Here is a 16,935-nt window from a genome sequence, read left to right as displayed (position 1 = left end):
TGGAGGGGTCGTTCTGCCCGTGCTGCCAGCAGCGCGTAGAACCTGGCCAACTGGGCGGCGCGTCATGGCGCGTGCATCCCAGCAGGTTCAGCTCACCGATGCGCTTTCCGCAGCAGACTCTGCCTCTTATGAGCAAGAAAATGTACATGCGTACGCAGAATTTCTCTAACAGGAGCGTCTACGATGAGATTGCCGATCATTTCTCCAGCACGCGATACAAGGTAAGCGTGTTCTGCATAACATACGCAGCCATGGCCCCTGATACCTCGATTTCTTGCCACTCTCCCCCCTGGTAGTGTGGGAGTGGATTTGGGCTGTGGAAATGGCAAATACCTGTTTCTGCGGTCGGTACTGGGTGATGCGGCGCAAGACAGCGCCGCGTCGTCGCTTGTCACGCTCGGCTCCGACCGCTGCGCACCGCTAATTTCTGCCGCCCAACGCAACTTTCCGTCGTTTGATATGCAGCGTTTGCACGAGGTAGCTGTGGCGGATGCTCTGTGTAGTGGGTATCGCTATGGGGTATTCGTACGTGACGTGCGATGTTGACAGAAGGACTATGCATTGAGTATCGCTACTATCCACCATTTTTCGACCCCTGAGCGGCGCATGAAGTCTATCCAGGAGTTGATCCGCCTTATCCAGCCTGTTGATGATGATAGCCCCACTCCCATGCCAGTGCCTACTGTACCTGACCGACCAGGTCGCGGTCGATTTATGGTGTATGTGTGGGCGTTTGAACAGCGTGGCGGTGGTCGAAGGCTCTTTGACGAACAATTGGAGCATTACCAAGACGACGCTGCTGCTCAGGATGTACTTGTCCCCTGGGTACGCACGGCTCAGCATACTCAGGGACAAGAAGATGTGCACCATCGATGTGTGTATGAGGGGACTAATTCAGATTATCATTTGTTCCGCGAGCACGAGCTAGAAGAGCTGGTGCAATGGGCTGCGCGAGATCTGCAACAGCCTGTGCAGGTCCGAAAAGAAGCCGGCGGCTGGGAAAGGGGAAACTGGTGGGGGGTGTGGCGCGTCGTCCGCCAGGCCCCTCCATTATGATGACTTGACGTCCGGCTCCTCGTCCTTCGGAGCAGGCTTGCGAGGTATGCACTCTTCCTTCTGACGGGGCTGCAATACCCGCAGGCTGCCACGCCAGGTATCGTCCCAGCTTACAGGGGCCTCTGGCTTGAGAATTTCATATCCCTGCTCGGAATTACGCCACATCTTTTCCCGGTCGAAGCGTTCTCCGCGCAATTCAACTTCGTTCCGAGGAGGATTTCGCTGCTCATACTTGGTTGGCTCACGCACACCGCGTTGAATCTCCCGCATGGCTTGTAGCTCTTTTCTCAGCTCTTCGTAATAGTCTTTCCTGTACCTGACAATGTCCTGCAAAGTGCGGTTAAATGCGTTGGGGTAGTATTGTTCCGCATTAATGCCCCAGTCTAGGTCGGAGCTCTGCGGTGCAGCATCTGGGTCACGGTCCGGCATGCCTGGGTCAAATTCACGAGCATCACTCTTGGTGCCGAGCACGATGCTAAGCCCTGCTTCCGCGCCGCGACGAGCATCGCTACGATGGTTGAAGAAATGCACAATGCGGCGCGGAATGTTGCGCCAGCCCACAAGGTTTGTAAAGTCCACGAAACAGATCGGGGGCTGGGCAGGAATAGGCGCCACAGGAGGGAGTAGCTGCTCCGGCACTGTCGGATCTGTTGGAGCCCCGGGCTGGTTTTGTGTCATGACGGCTGTAGGTGGCACGCCGAATGAGGTCTTACCAGACTTTTGCTGGAGAGACTGTAGTCCGATCTGAGAGGGAAGCATGAATCCTTGGGCGGTAGCAGGGTGCGTGATTTCTTCCGTTGACCCGTCCTCTTGGATGTCAGTTTTCGACTCGGGTACATGCTCTTCGAAGGCTGTATCTTCACTCAGGGCAGAGGCAAGCTGCTCGTCACGATCGACGCGCGTCGTAGGGATACTGGTGCCCCAGCCTTCGCGCAGAGCCCAAGCCCACTCCTTGAAAGCAGGTCGACCAATGAGCACCACGGCTCCATCAAGCTCGCGCTGAAGATATTGCGCAGGCGACAATGTCGTGGGCAACGACGTGCCAGCCACAGTGTTGGTAGTCCACGGCTCGAGCCCAGCCAGGTTCCGGCGACGTTCGTGGATGCGTTCACGCAATTCACGAGCAAGGTTTCCATACTTGGTACCGCTTGTGATTTCATAGTCGACGGCGGCAGCGACGAGAATAGGCTTCACATATCGTTTAAAGTACCGCACACCGACGTCGTAGTTGTCGTCCCCAGGATATTTGGCTGTGTAGACGTATACTTTTCGAGGATGCTCAAGAGGGTGCATGACATCTTCCGAGAGACCGCGGACACGCTCTTTGTACTCCTCCATGATCTTCTTGCACTGTCGACGATCTTCATAATACAAGTAAGACACAGCTGCCACAGAGGTCCAGAAGATGCACCAATTGCGCGAGGGCAGTCGTGGCTTCCACTTGAGTACGCCCTCGGGGATGCCGACCCATACAAGAGGGCGCAGCGCCTTCGGTATTTCGCGCGGAGGTTCCGTCGGCTTGGCTGGGCCTGTCATACGGTGGGTTAATGCCAAGGACAAAATTGGACGGAATATCTTCGATTGTTGCAACTCTGCCTTTCTAACTCCACACGGCCAGCCATGACCCGCAGCACAACAGAGGCCCGACCATTGCATTCGCAAGTAGGGTGGTCGTATCGGTCGGATGGAAGCTCCAAATTCGCCTATGGTACGAGTCCATTGCTGATGTCCAGGCAATCAGACTTCTGCTGCCACCGTTACTGGGCCCAGGGAGGTCCGACTCCGCGACGAGCTCACTGACAGCGCCACGTTTCAAGTAATTGTCGCTCCCCTGGACGGTACAGCAGGTACGTAACGAGAGACTGACGCAAAAAGGGATCTCCATGACGTCCTTGTCCACCGAGCTACAAAGCTTATTCAAGTCTGTCATTCTGCTGCATCATCATCCTCGGTCGCTCATTCAACTCACGGTGCAAACGACAACCACACCTCCTCAGTTCACTTCTACTCTCCGCTTGACGTTGGATGCCAGAGAAACTAGCCAGTCCGGATCAAAGCCGCGTGCCCCTCTAGTCCTAGGCCCAGACCAGCCATTCCTTACTTCCGAAATTGCCGCATCGATTAATGCCTCGACGCTGGCGCTCCTGGATGCCAATATACCCCTTCGCGCCACGGTGGTCGCATCTTCATGCGCTATCGTGCCAAGGAGTGAACTTTGTGATGAGCGCGTCGTGGATCCAGACGAACAGAGCCCTAGCCTGATTGTCATCGACCCAACACCCGAAGAAGAGCGGGCGGCTGACAGTCTACATGTTCTTGCATTTGCTGTTTCTGGGTACGAGCCTGCGACGAATAATGACACTTTTGTGCAACACTCGCTGGTGTATTGCTCAAGCACTGGGTGCACTTCGGCAAAACAGCGCAACCAGTTGGTCAAAATCACCCAAAAGGATGCCATGAACACCCTCTCTTCCATTAGGATGATGCTAGAGAACCGTTTTGAATAATGTTAGCGACTTGCGGCAATTTTCTAGCTACAATTCCATATCAACCAAGAATGTTTAACATAACCCACCCCCGTAATTGCACATTAACCGGGCGCCAATGGTTTAGTGGTAAAATACAGCTTTGCCATCTACTAGATGATTAGCTGTGCCGGGGGTTCGATTCCCCCTTGGCGCATTCTTTTTCCCGCTATAGCAACCTATACTTTTCCTGCCTTGGATATATCTGTTCCGAACATACGTACAAAAAAAACTTGATGATTATATTGTACCTAACGATCATGTTGGAATAAGTTATTTTGAACTACGGGTTATCCATACATACATATTTCTGCCAAGTCTGCTAACGCTAGACACCAAGTTGCCCAGAGAATTCCATAACAATATATACCTTAAAGAGAGAGGATGGGAATATCAAAGAATGTTTAGTTTCGATCTCTTGGATGGCATGCTAAACGCAAGAGGAATTAGTTACTTCCGTACCAGTCCAACGCTTTTCACCCGGAAGCGAAAGTTCCAATGCCGCATTGTCGCACTCAATGTCATGCTTGCGCTTCGCCAAAACTGAGCTAGGTTTCCAGCACCTAGCAGTCGAGGCAGAAATATCCATATGAGAGTCATTTGAATCCGATGAAGAGGTGAAGTCGGAATCTAAAGTTGTTCGAGAGAGCGGCAGCGAAGGTACCGGCGATGCGCATTTCATCCGCACATTTTCAGGAGTCAAAAGCTCGTCGAATATGTTCGAATTGAAATGTTCCGCGGGTTCATTTTGCCGCCGACGGAAATCCCAGTGTTTACCTCCCGCCGCCGTTGCACGCGTGAATCTTTCAAACCAGAATTCTGCACCATCTCCCAGCTCTTCTGGCGAAACAGTAGGCAAGGTCTGCATGAAAATATCTTTGCCAATCTCCTCTGCGGGCGTGGAAGGGGTCGACGAACCCGAGGGAGTGTCCATGATTGTGCGCGCCAAAATAGCCACCACAGCACGCTGTCGCGCTCTGCCATGAGTGTCAATATAAGGTACCCAGTCAGGCTCTTTAAATGCCACCTTGCGATCAATAGCTTTACAGAGAGGAAGATTAGCTGATTCTCGCCTCGATGCAAGGACCTGTTCGTCGGCGACAACGCCAGTTCCATTGTCTGTTGTCGTAAAATAGTCCTTCAAGGCCACAGGAGGTGGAGATAGACAGTCCCAAGGATCATGGATCAAATGCCGAGCCATACGGCGACGGTGCCGTGGGAGTTCGTACAACGTCCGAGGGTCACACAAAAGCTGAGAGGAAAACGACTGGCTCTCTCGCTTCAGGATCGATGAGCTCTTGAATGGCGACACCAATGACTCTGCAAGGTCCTTACGCTGCAAGGGATCTTGCGACGATACACGGGATGTTTTACCTCGGCATAAATCCATATGGATAGGGGCATACGAAAGCTGGCTTGTGGGGTCGGCGCTCACCAAGCGCACACTTAGTGATCCGCTTCGCATATTCTTTTCGAACCCATCCATTAATTCTGCATCCACATGCTCATCATCATCATCATATGGTTCGTCATCTGAGTCCTGTTCTTGAAACATAGACAACGAAAAAGAGGCCCAGCTGGATTCTTGATTACTGAGAGATGAAATGAGCTGACTGATGTTGGTCTCATATCCGTTATACTGGGCATAATAGTAAATGGCCATAGCACTCGTCACAACAGTAGCTGTTGCCAGAATGGCCATGGACCATTGCGACGAGTGTTTTAAGGCTGGGTTCCGCAAAAGAATCTCGCGAAGCTCCGAAGGAAACATGACATGAAAGGAGTCCATGTTCGACGGCGACCATGAAGGAATGTATCCGGGCCATCGGTCCGCTGTCAACGCACGTAATGGCACATTCAGCCATTTGTAAGGGGCTGGCAGGGCCGGTGCTACAACGTACATTGCAAAAAATTATGCAAGAGTCGTTGCAACACACAGGCTAGTATCACCGCAGGAAGGTCTGGTTTCAAAGAGAGAGCTTAGCTCACCAAGCCAAAGGCGTTTCGCCAGTCCGTCTGACGGAGAGGTTTGCGGAAGCAGCCCGAATCTTTCGACCTGGCTGGAACTGGTCAACGCGGAATGTCTGGTCCGGTGTGGCGCGCGCAGCTCTTGCGAGCAAACACGTTGCTTACGTAGACACACTTCGATTCGTCCATTTCTACCGAAAGTGTAAATTGCCTGCCCAACGCATTCTGAATCTACATTTTTTTCGGCTGGATGATAAGCCAATGGAAAAGGGTCTAGTAGTCCTCAGCTCAAATCGACTTCGACCGTGGCGGGCTCGACGCCAACCATAGCGAGGATTATTTTTCCACATTCTAGACCCTGGTGCGATTGCGTGGCGTCCTCTAGCGATTTTTGGCAAACTGACTGATCGATCACTCCTTCTGACGCTAAGACACGAATGAGATCTTGCGCAACTTGATTATTGTATTCGGGATGTCCCTGCAAAGTCAGAACGTGGACTCCGCGCACGGGCATTGGCCCGGAAGCATTTGTAACCATGTCATCTACGTCAAAGACCACGAATGACGAGGTTTTAACGGATGATGGTAGAGGGGGCGCCTCAGATGGGTAGCGCAAGGCGAGCCCTTGAATGTCAGTTGCTTCGTTTCCACCCAGGACGATCCAAGGATCGCCTTCGACAGGTGACGGCGGTTGAATGACCCGATCAGTGTGTGCTTGTTGGAGAGCCTATTTGTCAGTGCTGGTCACATACCCATTCTGTCTCTTTATCGAAGGGTGACAAGATTTCTGTGCCGTCAGGGGAGAGTTTGAACTTGGTGACGCCAAACTAGCAATGTGAGTAGCATAGAAACACACCTCTGCATGGTCTTTGTCGCGAGCGATCTGGGCTCCAAAGGCACGAGCAATAAGCTGGTGACCGAATCCAACGCCGATTATACGGACTAGCGGGTGCTCTAGAACCAAGTGCTGCAAATACTTTCCCAGCACATCCATCCACAGAACATTTTCCGTGGTGGCCGAGGCTGGGCTGCCAGTCACGATAACAGCATCCCACAAGCCGTCATCGAGCTGAGCAATGTCAGGAAATTCTGCTTCTAGGACATTGAAGGCTTGCAGGTGCAAAGAAATTTTTGGGTGCCACTTGTGACGCGGAATGTGGGCCATCGCCTCCGCCAGAGTATTGCGGAACATGACCTCGAAGCCGCCGTACTTCTCAACCAACTCTTTTGGTGGCGCCCCAGCTACCAAAATTGCCACAGATATGGTCTTCTGCTGATCTCCTGTATTTCTCACTGCTGTATGAATCTGATTATGCGTACCGTCCTCGTCAGCCATTCTGAAAAGAATATGATGTACATTGGGCGTTCGGGCCATATTTAGGACCTGTCTCCAATATGTGGAGGCCGGCCACCTCGAGCACATGCTAGAAGTTTGAAGGCTATTTACGCTGTGCGCGCTTTTTGTGGGCCACCTTTTTTGGCTGCAACGTCCCACCAGCTGTCGGGGTATCATGTTTAGGCATTGAAGACAAATCTGAAAGTTCAAGCTTTACAATTGGCACATCGTCCAAATTGTCTTGCGATGCGGAGGTCGTAGACACGTCTTCCGGCTCTGCCGCAGCAAGGTCTGATATTTTGGATCGTGAGCTCAATTTGGAACGCGCTCCCCGAGGATAGGACGTCAGATAAAATGGACTGTCCTCATGCCTTCTGTGAGAAGAAGATGAAGACGATCTCTGCGTCTCTTCCTCTTTGTGTGGCGGCTCTTGCATCCGCGGTTTCTGCTTGGATTTGGACGTGGTACGTGCCGAGCGGGTCCCCAGTGCTCCTGCCGGGTCGACCACCTTGAGCATCTTTTTCCAGGAGCTTTCAGGGGCAATCCAAGCATGAAGATTCATTTGCTCTGGCAAGCGGGCCACAGGCACATTTACATCCTGGGCTCGTGTGTAAAATAGCGGCAGAAGTAGGTGCAGCGCTCGCGGGCCGCCCTGTTCCGAGGCTGTAGCATCTGTCCAAGAGCTAGCCGACTCAGGTCGCTGCGAAGAGTCGTCCGCCGAAGTACTGAGGCTGTTCTTGATAAGGACAAATAACTGCAGTCCCTCTTGCGCACGCTCATGCACCTCCGAATCCTCGTGCTTGGCCCACTTGGTCAGCTGTGCCATGACATCGTTTGTAAGGCCTTCAAATTCCTCCTGGCAGACATTTGACCACTGTGATGAGAGCGTGGCTGCCCAGTAAGCGTAGAGTTTCAGTGCGCTGTGGATCAAAACGGCCATTGAGCGAGGTGGCAGGTTCGACAGACGATCCTGCACTAGTGCACGGACCAGGGGCGGCACACTGTCGACGTACTCCACGTACTCGCTGCAAATTGAGGCACCTGCGCGGAGTAGCTCTGCCGTCGAAGTATTGGGCTCATACTGCGTTGGGTCCAAAAGAAGCGTCTGTAGCCGCTCACAGGCGCGCTGCCGGGCCGAAGCGTGGAGGAAGACAATTTCCGTGAGCTGATCCACCACACGCGACACGACCGTGGTATCTACCAGGGGTGCGAGGCGAACCAGGACGTTCATATACCATACGGCGTCGGGGATAAGGGCATAGTTCTCGGCGGCACCCAGGTCGAGGATGCTTTCTGCGACTTGTGCCCGGAACGTGGCGTTGGTAGACACAGACAGGTGGGGTGCAGAAGCGGGTTCTGTGACCATCGCATCGTCGGCATCCAGTGCTGCTTTCAAAGCCTGCGACGCATTCTGGGACATGCTAGTCAGGTCCATCTCCTCCAAGTAGGACAATAAGACGCCGACAATATGGCGGAGTGAGGCTGGTTCCGAGGCCAAGTGGCAGGCTAGGTCGAGTGCGCGCAAACGGATGGTCAGGTCGGGATGCCAGATGGAATGTAATATAGTCTCTTGGTGCTGCGCAACAAGGTACGCATGCGTTGGCACCACTTTACCAAGGGCAACAAGTGCAATAAACCGCAAGTTTTGGTCGACGTCCTGGAGAAAACGGCCCAGGTTGTCCACACACTTACGGGCGAGTTCGTCGGACCCTGCTCCCTCTAGCATGCCGCCGATGATGCTGGTGTGAATACACTCGTACAGGACGCTCATGGCAGGCGTGGTAGAGATGATGTCGGTGATAGGCTTAAGGAGCCTGCGCACAAGACGCGGCTCGACAGGAGCAAGAGCGCCAAACAGTTTGATGACCTTGATAAGGAGCCAGTTATTGCTAGTGGTCGTGAGGATCTGAAAGAGCTGAGGCGACAGTGGCACGAATGGTGCCGGGTGACGCCGCGCGAGCTCGCATATCATATTGACAGTGGCCGTAACAACACCAGGATCTTCATCACACAGCAGATCGCGCAGGCGCTCCCAAACGCGATCTAGAATTTCAGGGCACTTGGTTATGGCCGAGTGCAACACGAGAACGGCGCGTTTCCGCACGAGCGGACGGGTATGGGTGAGCATGCGCAGGATATCATCAGCGAGGTGCTGGGCCAATTCCTGTGTGATGAGATGTGAGAGGCCATTCAGCGCTGCGAGGACATCGAGGGGCATAGCGGAGTTGAGGTCTTTCTTGATGAGGTTCGTAGCAAGGATCAGCACTTCTGTGTCTTCTGCAAAGCATAGAGTCGCAGCTAGGTATCCAATGTGTTTTGTGTGGTATCTAGAAGATGCCATTGTCTCTAGAATGTGAAACGAGGCACTGGAGACGCGGTAGCCTAGCATTTGCAGGTAGGCGAGCTTCAAGACGGCCTCTGCCTTGATTTCCATGTCGCCGCTTTTGATTTCTGCACGGATCTCTTCAAGCATGCTGGCGACGTACTTGGCCTCATCTTTGCCGCGATGGGAGCGCAAGCCCTTGATGAGCGCGCTCAGCGACTTCTCAAACATTGGCCTAGACAACGTTGCACGTTCGTCCGCGGGGGCGCGACGATTATGCACGTGATGCACGCAGCCAGTAGGACATAGACCGTGCGAGTCGAGGACCGTTGAAGGCAACGTACCGCCTATCTATCTACGTACATGTATCGTGCCTTGCTCTACAGACGCACAGCCTTGTAGAACGAGGCGTACATATTCACGTTATCGATGGGCTTACCCGTCTCACGAATGTGGACGGGAGCAACGCGGAAACCAGCGAGCTCGAAGCGCTTCGAGTACCACGGGTGCTTGGCGGCACTGCGCCAGAACACGGCACCACCAGGAGCGATAACGCGCGCGAGCTCCACCACCTCGCGGTCGAGGTCCGAGACCTTCTTGTCGTCATCGTTGCGGGCCGCCTCGAAGGTCGGGAGCGGCACAGAGTCGGCGACAGGGTCGAACCAGTCCATATGGTCCATGAGGATGGCGCGCGTGAGGCTCTTGTCCTGCATGCCGCGCAGCACCGACACGATTGAGTCGGTGTGGAGTCGGAAGGAGTCGAGCGCCTGCGCGTGGTTTGCCTTGAGGGCATTGAACGCGTCCTCCTTCAGGTACAACGGGCAGCTCTCGTGGCTGTAGTTGCCCATCAGACACAGACGGTAGTGGTAGTTGTCTGTCGACAGGAGCGAGCGCGTGGGAATCGGGTCGAGCGTGTCGATAGCGAACTGCTCAACCGAGCCCTCATTTTTGAAAATGTTGAGCTGGTTGACGGGGACGCCCAGCGCATTCCACAGGAAGGCCGGGTTCGAGAGGAAGAGACGGATCAGCGTCTCGTTGATGATGGTCTTGCGGACCTTGGTATCCCAAATCTTCTTTTGCTCTTCCAGCGACTTGGTGGTGCACATGCTCTCGACGTCCTTCGAGGCGCCCATGATCCGGAACGCCGTCTTAGCGAGACGCAGCGCATGGCCCGAGTAGCCGCGGAAGTAAAAGGCCCGGTCAAACGACTTGTTGTTGATTCTCCAGAACTGGTAGGCGTGGGAGGACAGGTATGGCGAAATCTTCTCATCGAGCAGCTCGGGGAAGTTTTCGATCTTGCCATCACCAAACATGCGCCAGAACGTGGGGTAGTCGAGCGTCGCGATACTGGCGAGCTTGAGTTCGAGCAAGTGGCCCTGGCACGGGTTCATGTCGACGGCGTGAATGCGGCGCGGCATGGCCGTGGCGGCGTAGTGCAGCGCATTGTCACCGGCACTCGTAATGCAGAGAATCGAGTCCTCGGGCCCGAGGTCCAGGTGTTCTATGTCCACGACCGGGTCCTCCCACGTGAAGCCATAGATCCATGTGCGGAACATATCGCTGAAGCGATCGTCCACGAACGGCAGACGCCACTGGCGGCGCTGGTAGTGGAAGGAGCTCTGCGGCCACTGGGTGGACAAGTCCTGCTTGAGCTGCTCCACGGCACCCTCGGCAGCTGGCGCGCTGCCGGCCTTGCGGATACGCTCGCGCGCAATGTCAGGGAACGACGGGGGGACGGCGACATTGTTTCCGGCCTCGACCTCGTACGCGGTGACAGCGGCCTTCGTGTCGCGCTCGCGCGACACACCGAGCCAGACGTAGTAGGGGATGCGCACGAGGTAGGGCACAATAAAGTGGTTGCGGCCGTTAAAGCACTTGAGCGTGCCGAACTTGTGCTCGAGGTAGTCGCGGCGCGCAGGGTGCAGCTCGATGTGGTCGAGCGCGAACCAGTGGCGCCAGAACCATGAGTTGAGCCAATGGCAGTGGCGCATGATCGAGCCGCCCACGAGGGTCGTCTGGTCGGACATAGACTCGTTGCTGGACACGTAAAAGTCGGCCACACCAAACACACCCACCTGCGGGTCGAGCATGTCGTTGATGCGGTCGAGCACCGCGTAGAAGGGCGGAATCATCGAGATGGAGTATGAGCACGTAAACAGGTCCACCTTGCGGTCGCTCGGAAGGTTGGGCAACTCGAAGTCCTTCGCGTTCTGGCAGAGTGCCTGCACGTTCTTGTAGCCGAGGCGGCGGAAGCGGTCGCGAGCGACCTGCAGCAGCGGCTCACACAGATCGATCAGGTACACCTGGTCGAACTCGGCGATCGGGAAGTAAGCGTCCATCTGCTCAATGTTCCAGCCGGTACCACCACCAATGTCGACCCACACGAGCTTGCGGTTGGGTTGCTGCTCGCGAAGCGCACGCATCTCAGCGGCACAGAGCTTGAGCATGGTCTTGCGGCCACGGAGCAGGCCCATGCGCGTCTTGTCGTACACGCTCGCCTGGTTTTCGTAGAAGCGGTCCAGGCGCTCCGCCTGGTCCTTGGTCTTGCCAAGGGGGTGCAAGAAACAGTTGTAGGAGAACACAATCACATCGCGGAAGGGGGGGTACACGGCAGCGAGGAGGGCCAGAGCCGCCACGACGCCCGCCGAGGTCAGGGCCGCACGACTGAGAGCGATGGCCTCCAGACGCTCCAGGATGGGGCCGGGACTCGTCAGCTTGTCAAACATCGTCGAGGGAGGAGGGAGTGGAGACTTGGCCAAAGTATATAAGAATTAGTGCCAGATGCAGAAACTCAAGAAGGTCGTCTGCGGATCCGTCGCGATGGTCGAACGAGAAGGCACGGCCCCGGCGGGGGTGCCTCGCCCCACCGCGGGCCTGGGGCGCCACGAGTCGCAGCTGGCTTGTGCACTGCACGTGCCCTCCACGCTGGCATGGACGCGGCCCCCGCCCACGTGTGCGGCCGAGCCAATGTCGCGCGCGCTCGCCGCACGACCGAGGCCTGGCCGCACCGACCCCAGACGTACGCGTGGATGGTGCCAGGGCTCGCCACGCCGCCCCCCAGCGTGGCACGGACCTCCGCTCCTGCGGCCGTTGCGGCCATGGACGAGGCGGTGTCTACGCGCGACGGCGCCGACGGTCCCTCTGCTCCGGTGGCGGCAGGCGCCACCGAGACGGCCGACAAGCGGGCGCTCCTCGCGGCGCTCCCTGCTGACGCCGATCGCGTCCTGGCGGCGCTCGCCTCGATTGGAGATGCGTGGTGGGTCGCTGCAGCCAGCGTGGCGGCCGTGCGGGCGGGCACCGACTGGCTCGCGTCCGACGCCCTGCGCGTGTTGGCGTACGCCTCGGAGCGCACGAGCGCGCTCGACGCGGACGTCGCGACGGCGCTCGCGGATGCCGGCTGCGCCTCGCCGTCTCTCGCGGCGTGGCTGGACGCCGATCCCGTACGTCTTGCTCGCGTCGTCTTGCGGCGCAAGCTGTGGCACATGCAGTGGCTCCTGAGCATTCCTCTAGCTGCGGCCAAGTCGGCTCGCGTGCCGGCGAATGTGGCTGCGCTGGCGGACCGCCCGCTCCTCGCGCACGCCCACGATCTATGCCTGGCCGGCAACGCGCGTGGCCTGCGTGCGCTTCTAGGTGCGCATGCTACCGTCGCGCGCTCCCTCTTCTCGCACCGCTTCGAGCTCCTGCACGTTCTACTGACCGTGGGCGGCGTGCCGCCGGAGCGCCTCCTTGCGCTGCGCCTGCTCCCCGGTACGCACTTGCCGGTCGAGGACCGCGAGAGTGATGCATGGGTCGATGCTCTCGAGGCACCCCCGCCCTCGTCGCCGAGCGCAGCGGCCATGTGGGTCGATCACCCCGCGGTCGTGCACGCGCTCGCGGATCGCGGCGCGTCGCCTTTCCCCACTCCGCCCCCGCCACCACCTGCTGCGCTGTGGGACTGGTATGCGGCGGTCATGACGGAGCTGGAGAGCGAGCTTGGCCTCGTGGACGCAGCGCTTGGCCTTGCGAACGCCGGGGTGCACCTAGGACTCAAGCCGCTGAGCGCCGCAGCGCAGGAGCTCGCATTCCTACATGAGCTTGTGTACCACATGGATGCCGATCTATGGCGCGTACAGACGCTGCGGGCTGCGTCCGCCCATGCGCTCGTTGCGCGTGTCGCGCAGCAGCCGTGGCCCGCCGCGCGTGTCGCGGCGGCCTTGCACGAGCAGGTCGTTCCGTTCCTGCAGCTCGGCACGTACGCGGACGCAGCGCATGGCCGGCACCGCTCGGCAAGCGCATGGGGCCTGCACATGGCGCTGATGGTGCGTGATGCCGTGCCGCTCGCGCGTGCGCTAGAAGTAAGCGACGCGATGCTCGCTCGTGCATGGCTGGACGAGGCGGATCAGCACCGCCTTGTACTCGCTCTGCTCGCCACGAGTGAGGCGGCGGACGCGCCGAGCTTTCAGCGGTACACAGCGCTGCTGCAGCACGTGTCGCCGTCACCGCCCCCACCGCGCGCTATAGCCCCGCTCACGGCCGTGCTCGGGCGCGCACTTGGCGCACGCGCCGGCGACGTGGATGCGACGCACCTGTGTGAGCAAGCAGCGCTTGTGTCGCCGGCCGTGCTGCAGCAGAGCGTGCAGGACGTGCACCTGTGGGTCCAGCTCGCCGAGACGGTCGCGCAGCTGGGCGTTGCGCATGCGCCGCGCTACTACTGGGCCGATACACAGGCCGAGCGCGCGCACACTGTCATGCAGGCACTCGTGCGCCACGCGCTGCGTGCGCGGGGCAGTGAGCCGTCGACGCTCGTGCGCATGCTCACGCGCCTCGCGCCGTTCCTTGCGCCGGATGCCGCAGGCGGTGTCGGTGCGCCATGGGTTGGCCTGCCATCGAGCTGCGTGCGTGTCTTTTTCCGTGAGCTGCTTCTTGCGCGCGAGCCGGTGCTATTCAACGAGTTGGTGAGTGCGGTGACTACGGAGCCTGCCTGTGCGCCCGTCGCGCAGCGCATGACGGCGCGCGACGCCGAGGCGCTGGTTCTCAACACGGCGCGCGCATGGATACACCAGGCGCCGACGTGCGACCCGCTGCACGGCAGCTTGCAGCGCGCCCGCGAGACGCTCGACGCGGCACCGCACACGCCGCAGGTCGAGGCGGAGCTCTCGTTTCTAGCGCTGCTCGCACGTCTGCACGAGCATGGGGCAAGCATTGCCCTGACGCCGCAGCAGGTGCGTGCGACGCCGCGCAAGCTCGACCTGCTTGCGCGCGTGCTGTCGCTGCACGGCGAGGCGTACCGTGCGCCTCACATCCGTGCGCTGGCGGACGCCTGCAGCGAGGCGCCAGGCGACGACGTGCACGTGTGTGCAATGCTCGCGGACGCAGCGGCTGCCAGTGGCGACTGGCGCGCTGCGCGCGACCAATGTGAGCGCATCGTGCAGCGAATGCCGTCGCTTCCCCGTGCGCAGTATGCGGCGGCCTGGGACGTGGCATGGCGCACGTGCCTGCAGCTGGCCAAGCACCCGCAGTGGCCTGATCCGCGCAGCCGCGCTGTCCTGCTGGGCCATGCACTCGCGCTCGCGCCGCCCGCGCACATTCCGACCGTGCTGCAGGCACTGGCCGCGCTGCCGCCACACACGGCAGCGCCGGTACCGCCACGTCGCGCCGAGCGGCACACGCTGGCGCGCCTGCTCACGCGCCCCTCGGCGCCGTCTGCGGCGCCACGGCATCGCACCGCGCAGCTCTTCGATAGCGTGGCTGCACAGCATGCGCCGCAGGCCGCGCGCATGGCGCGCTCGCTGCTGGGCCATCTCGGCAGTGGCTGGTGGAGCGACGAACGAGCGCCTTCGTAGTTCGTGCCGCTATGTACCTACGTAGAGGGCCACGGGCGCAGCGCCCCACTCGGACGGCCACTGCGCCTCGAGTGTATGTGTGCCGGGCTGCACATCCCATGCCACGATCCACCCGTGCTCTTCGTTCCATTCGGCCTGCAGTTCCTGCTGGTCCACACAGAAGTAAGGGCGCGGCTTGTCGCGCACATGCTCATCGCGGAACGAAAAGCACCACTCGGTCCTCGTCGCACCGGGCGGCAGGCGCAGCGCATGGCGCTGCATGAGGTCGAGAGCGAGCCTGACCTCGCGCGTCGCCTGCGGCATGTGCACCCGCACTTCCAAGGCCACACAGGGCGGCGGTCCGTCGGGCGGCGGCTGGGGCTCCGCGCTTGTGCACGCGACGGGTGCGACCCATGTAGCAGGCGATGGCGGCCATATCCGCGCGCCCATATCCTTGAGCACGCGCTCGAGTGTGGGCGGCGGCGGCGGCATAGGAGCAGCGGCCATGGGGGGCGGCGCTGCAGGAGGCGCTGCAGGCGGTACGGCAGGAGGCGCTGCGGCAGGAGCCGCAGGTGCGGCCGGCGGCGGCGGCGCCGTCCGCGCGACCGGGGGCTGCGGCACAGACGGCGCAGGTGCTACTGCGCTGGGCTGCTGCGGCGTCGGCACGGAGCCAGGCGTGCCAGGGGGCTGCGCAGCCTGCCGGTGATCGTTTGGATCGAGGGTAAAGCCCTCGGCAAGCAGGGCAGGGATCATCACGCGCTCGAGCTGGAACTGGAGTGCATCGGCATCGTTCCATACTTGCGAGCCTTCCTCGTTGTAGAACTTGGCGTTGCTTATCATGACCCTTACGTCTGTGACGAGGGCGTAGGCATTGATATACATCCTTTCATCCAGCTTGCGTTCGATCTCGGCGAGGCTGATGGGGTGCTGCACGAACTGGTAGTAGTCGGGATACTCGTCGCGCGAGGGCAACTCCATAAACATTTCCGCACGCAAGCGCCCGCTCCTGTCCTGCAGCGTCTTGAGACTGTCCAAAATAGTACGCAGCATGTTCTTGAGCCGCTTGCCTCGCGGCGCGCCACGGCGCCGCCGTTCCAACAAATAGCTCGGCGTCGTTGGCGTCGGAACATTCAGGCTCACGAGCGGGCGCGACGTCCCCGACATGGTCTGCCCGACGCTGGGCGAGGAGGAAGCGGGCGTCACGGGCGTGGGCGTCGCCGGACCCGCAGGTGGCGACGCCGCCGCTTTCGCCGGCTCAGGCGACACCGTCTTCGACTTGGCTGCCTCGGCAGAGGCACGCGGCGCACGCAGTGTGATCTTGTGGCTGCGCACCGGCGAATCGCGTGCAGGTTCAGCAGGCGTGGCAGTGCGCGGAGCCTCGACAACGCCGGCGTCCGTGCGACTGGCGAGCCATTCGTTGTACACGCTCGAAGTGAGGTCCTTGATCATACTGTGCAGGTCGCGTGCCTTTAGCCAGATGTCACTATCACGCATGTTAAAACGCTTGGCGTTCGTGCAGATCAGCTCCAGATCCTGCTTCAGGTCCGTCCAGGTGGGGTATTCTTTCTGCTTGACTTTGGTGCGGACCTCGGATAGCGCCATGGGCCGCCGGATCACCACGTAATAGTCAGGGTACTGGCGACGACTTGGCAAGCGCATGAACGGCTCGGCGAGAGGCTCTCCATCACGCGCATCGCGCGCGGCCACCAGCCGGTCGACGATCTTGCGGCCCAGGACGGAAATATCTTCAGCAGTGGGCGTTGGCGGTTCGTGCTCCTTGCGCGTGCCAATACGCGAGCTCTTACGCACATGCTCATCAGCGCCAGGCACCTGAGCGCTGGTACCACTCGCTTTGGACGGCGTCGGCGTCGGCATGCGCGAGCGTGACGGACACTCGTCGTTTCGGCGCGTCGCGGCGCGGCCCTA

The 16,935-nt window shown here is 59.1% G+C and overlaps 7 protein-coding genes across 7 annotated transcripts; 2 read left to right on the top strand and 5 right to left on the bottom strand.

Annotated features, from left to right (window-relative positions):
• Positions 1-183: 183 nt before the first annotated feature.
• On the top strand, positions 184-928 carry MSY001_0392 (uncharacterized protein; the record flags this gene model as incomplete). The annotated part of the gene is made up of 4 exons (XM_018885474.1): positions 184-221; positions 297-477; positions 550-825; positions 899-928. The coding sequence occupies 4 exons, from the start codon at positions 184-186 to the stop codon at positions 926-928; spliced, it is 525 nt and encodes a 174-aa protein (XP_018739026.1).
• Positions 929-1,050: 122 nt separating this feature from the next.
• On the bottom strand, positions 1,051-2,592 carry MSY001_0391 (uncharacterized protein; the record flags this gene model as incomplete). Its single annotated transcript, XM_018885473.1, has 1 exon — positions 1,051-2,592. The coding sequence occupies one exon, from the start codon at positions 2,590-2,592 to the stop codon at positions 1,051-1,053; it is 1,542 nt and encodes a 513-aa protein (XP_018739025.1).
• Positions 2,593-4,011: 1,419 nt separating this feature from the next.
• Positions 4,012-6,924, bottom strand: MSY001_0390 (uncharacterized protein; the record flags this gene model as incomplete). The annotated part of the gene is made up of 4 exons (XM_018885472.1): positions 4,012-5,471; positions 5,571-5,647; positions 5,954-6,276; positions 6,406-6,924. The coding sequence occupies 4 exons, from the start codon at positions 6,922-6,924 to the stop codon at positions 4,012-4,014; spliced, it is 2,379 nt and encodes a 792-aa protein (XP_018739024.1).
• Positions 6,925-6,988: 64 nt separating this feature from the next.
• MSY001_0389 (uncharacterized protein) lies at positions 6,989-9,439 on the bottom strand (the record flags this gene model as incomplete). The annotated part of the gene is made up of 1 exon (XM_018885471.1): positions 6,989-9,439. One exon carries the CDS (start codon positions 9,437-9,439, stop codon positions 6,989-6,991), a length of 2,451 nt encoding a protein of 816 aa, XP_018739023.1.
• A 149-nt stretch (positions 9,440-9,588) lies between these two features.
• On the bottom strand, positions 9,589-11,934 carry MSY001_0388 (uncharacterized protein; the record flags this gene model as incomplete). The annotated part of the gene is made up of 1 exon (XM_018885470.1): positions 9,589-11,934. The coding sequence occupies one exon, from the start codon at positions 11,932-11,934 to the stop codon at positions 9,589-9,591; it is 2,346 nt and encodes a 781-aa protein (XP_018739022.1).
• Positions 11,935-12,306: 372 nt separating this feature from the next.
• MSY001_0387 (uncharacterized protein) lies at positions 12,307-15,030 on the top strand (the record flags this gene model as incomplete). Its single annotated transcript, XM_018885469.1, is given in 2 exon segments — positions 12,307-12,826; positions 12,839-15,030. The coding sequence occupies 2 exon segments, from the start codon at positions 12,307-12,309 to the stop codon at positions 15,028-15,030; spliced, it is 2,712 nt and encodes a 903-aa protein (XP_018739021.1).
• A 9-nt stretch (positions 15,031-15,039) lies between these two features.
• On the bottom strand, positions 15,040-16,884 carry MSY001_0386 (uncharacterized protein; the record flags this gene model as incomplete). The annotated part of the gene is made up of 1 exon (XM_018885468.1): positions 15,040-16,884. One exon carries the CDS (start codon positions 16,882-16,884, stop codon positions 15,040-15,042), a length of 1,845 nt encoding a protein of 614 aa, XP_018739020.1.
• Between the last annotated feature and the right edge of the window lie 51 nt (positions 16,885-16,935).

The sequence above is a fragment of the Malassezia sympodialis genome, genomic scaffold, assembly GCF_000349305.1.
Source record: "Malassezia sympodialis ATCC 42132 genomic scaffold, msy_sf_2, whole genome shotgun sequence".
Lineage (NCBI taxonomy): Eukaryota > Fungi > Basidiomycota > Malasseziomycetes > Malasseziales > Malasseziaceae > Malassezia > Malassezia sympodialis.
The sequence above is the reverse complement of the archived record's forward strand: the minus strand, read 5'-3'. Positions and strand labels throughout refer to the sequence as shown.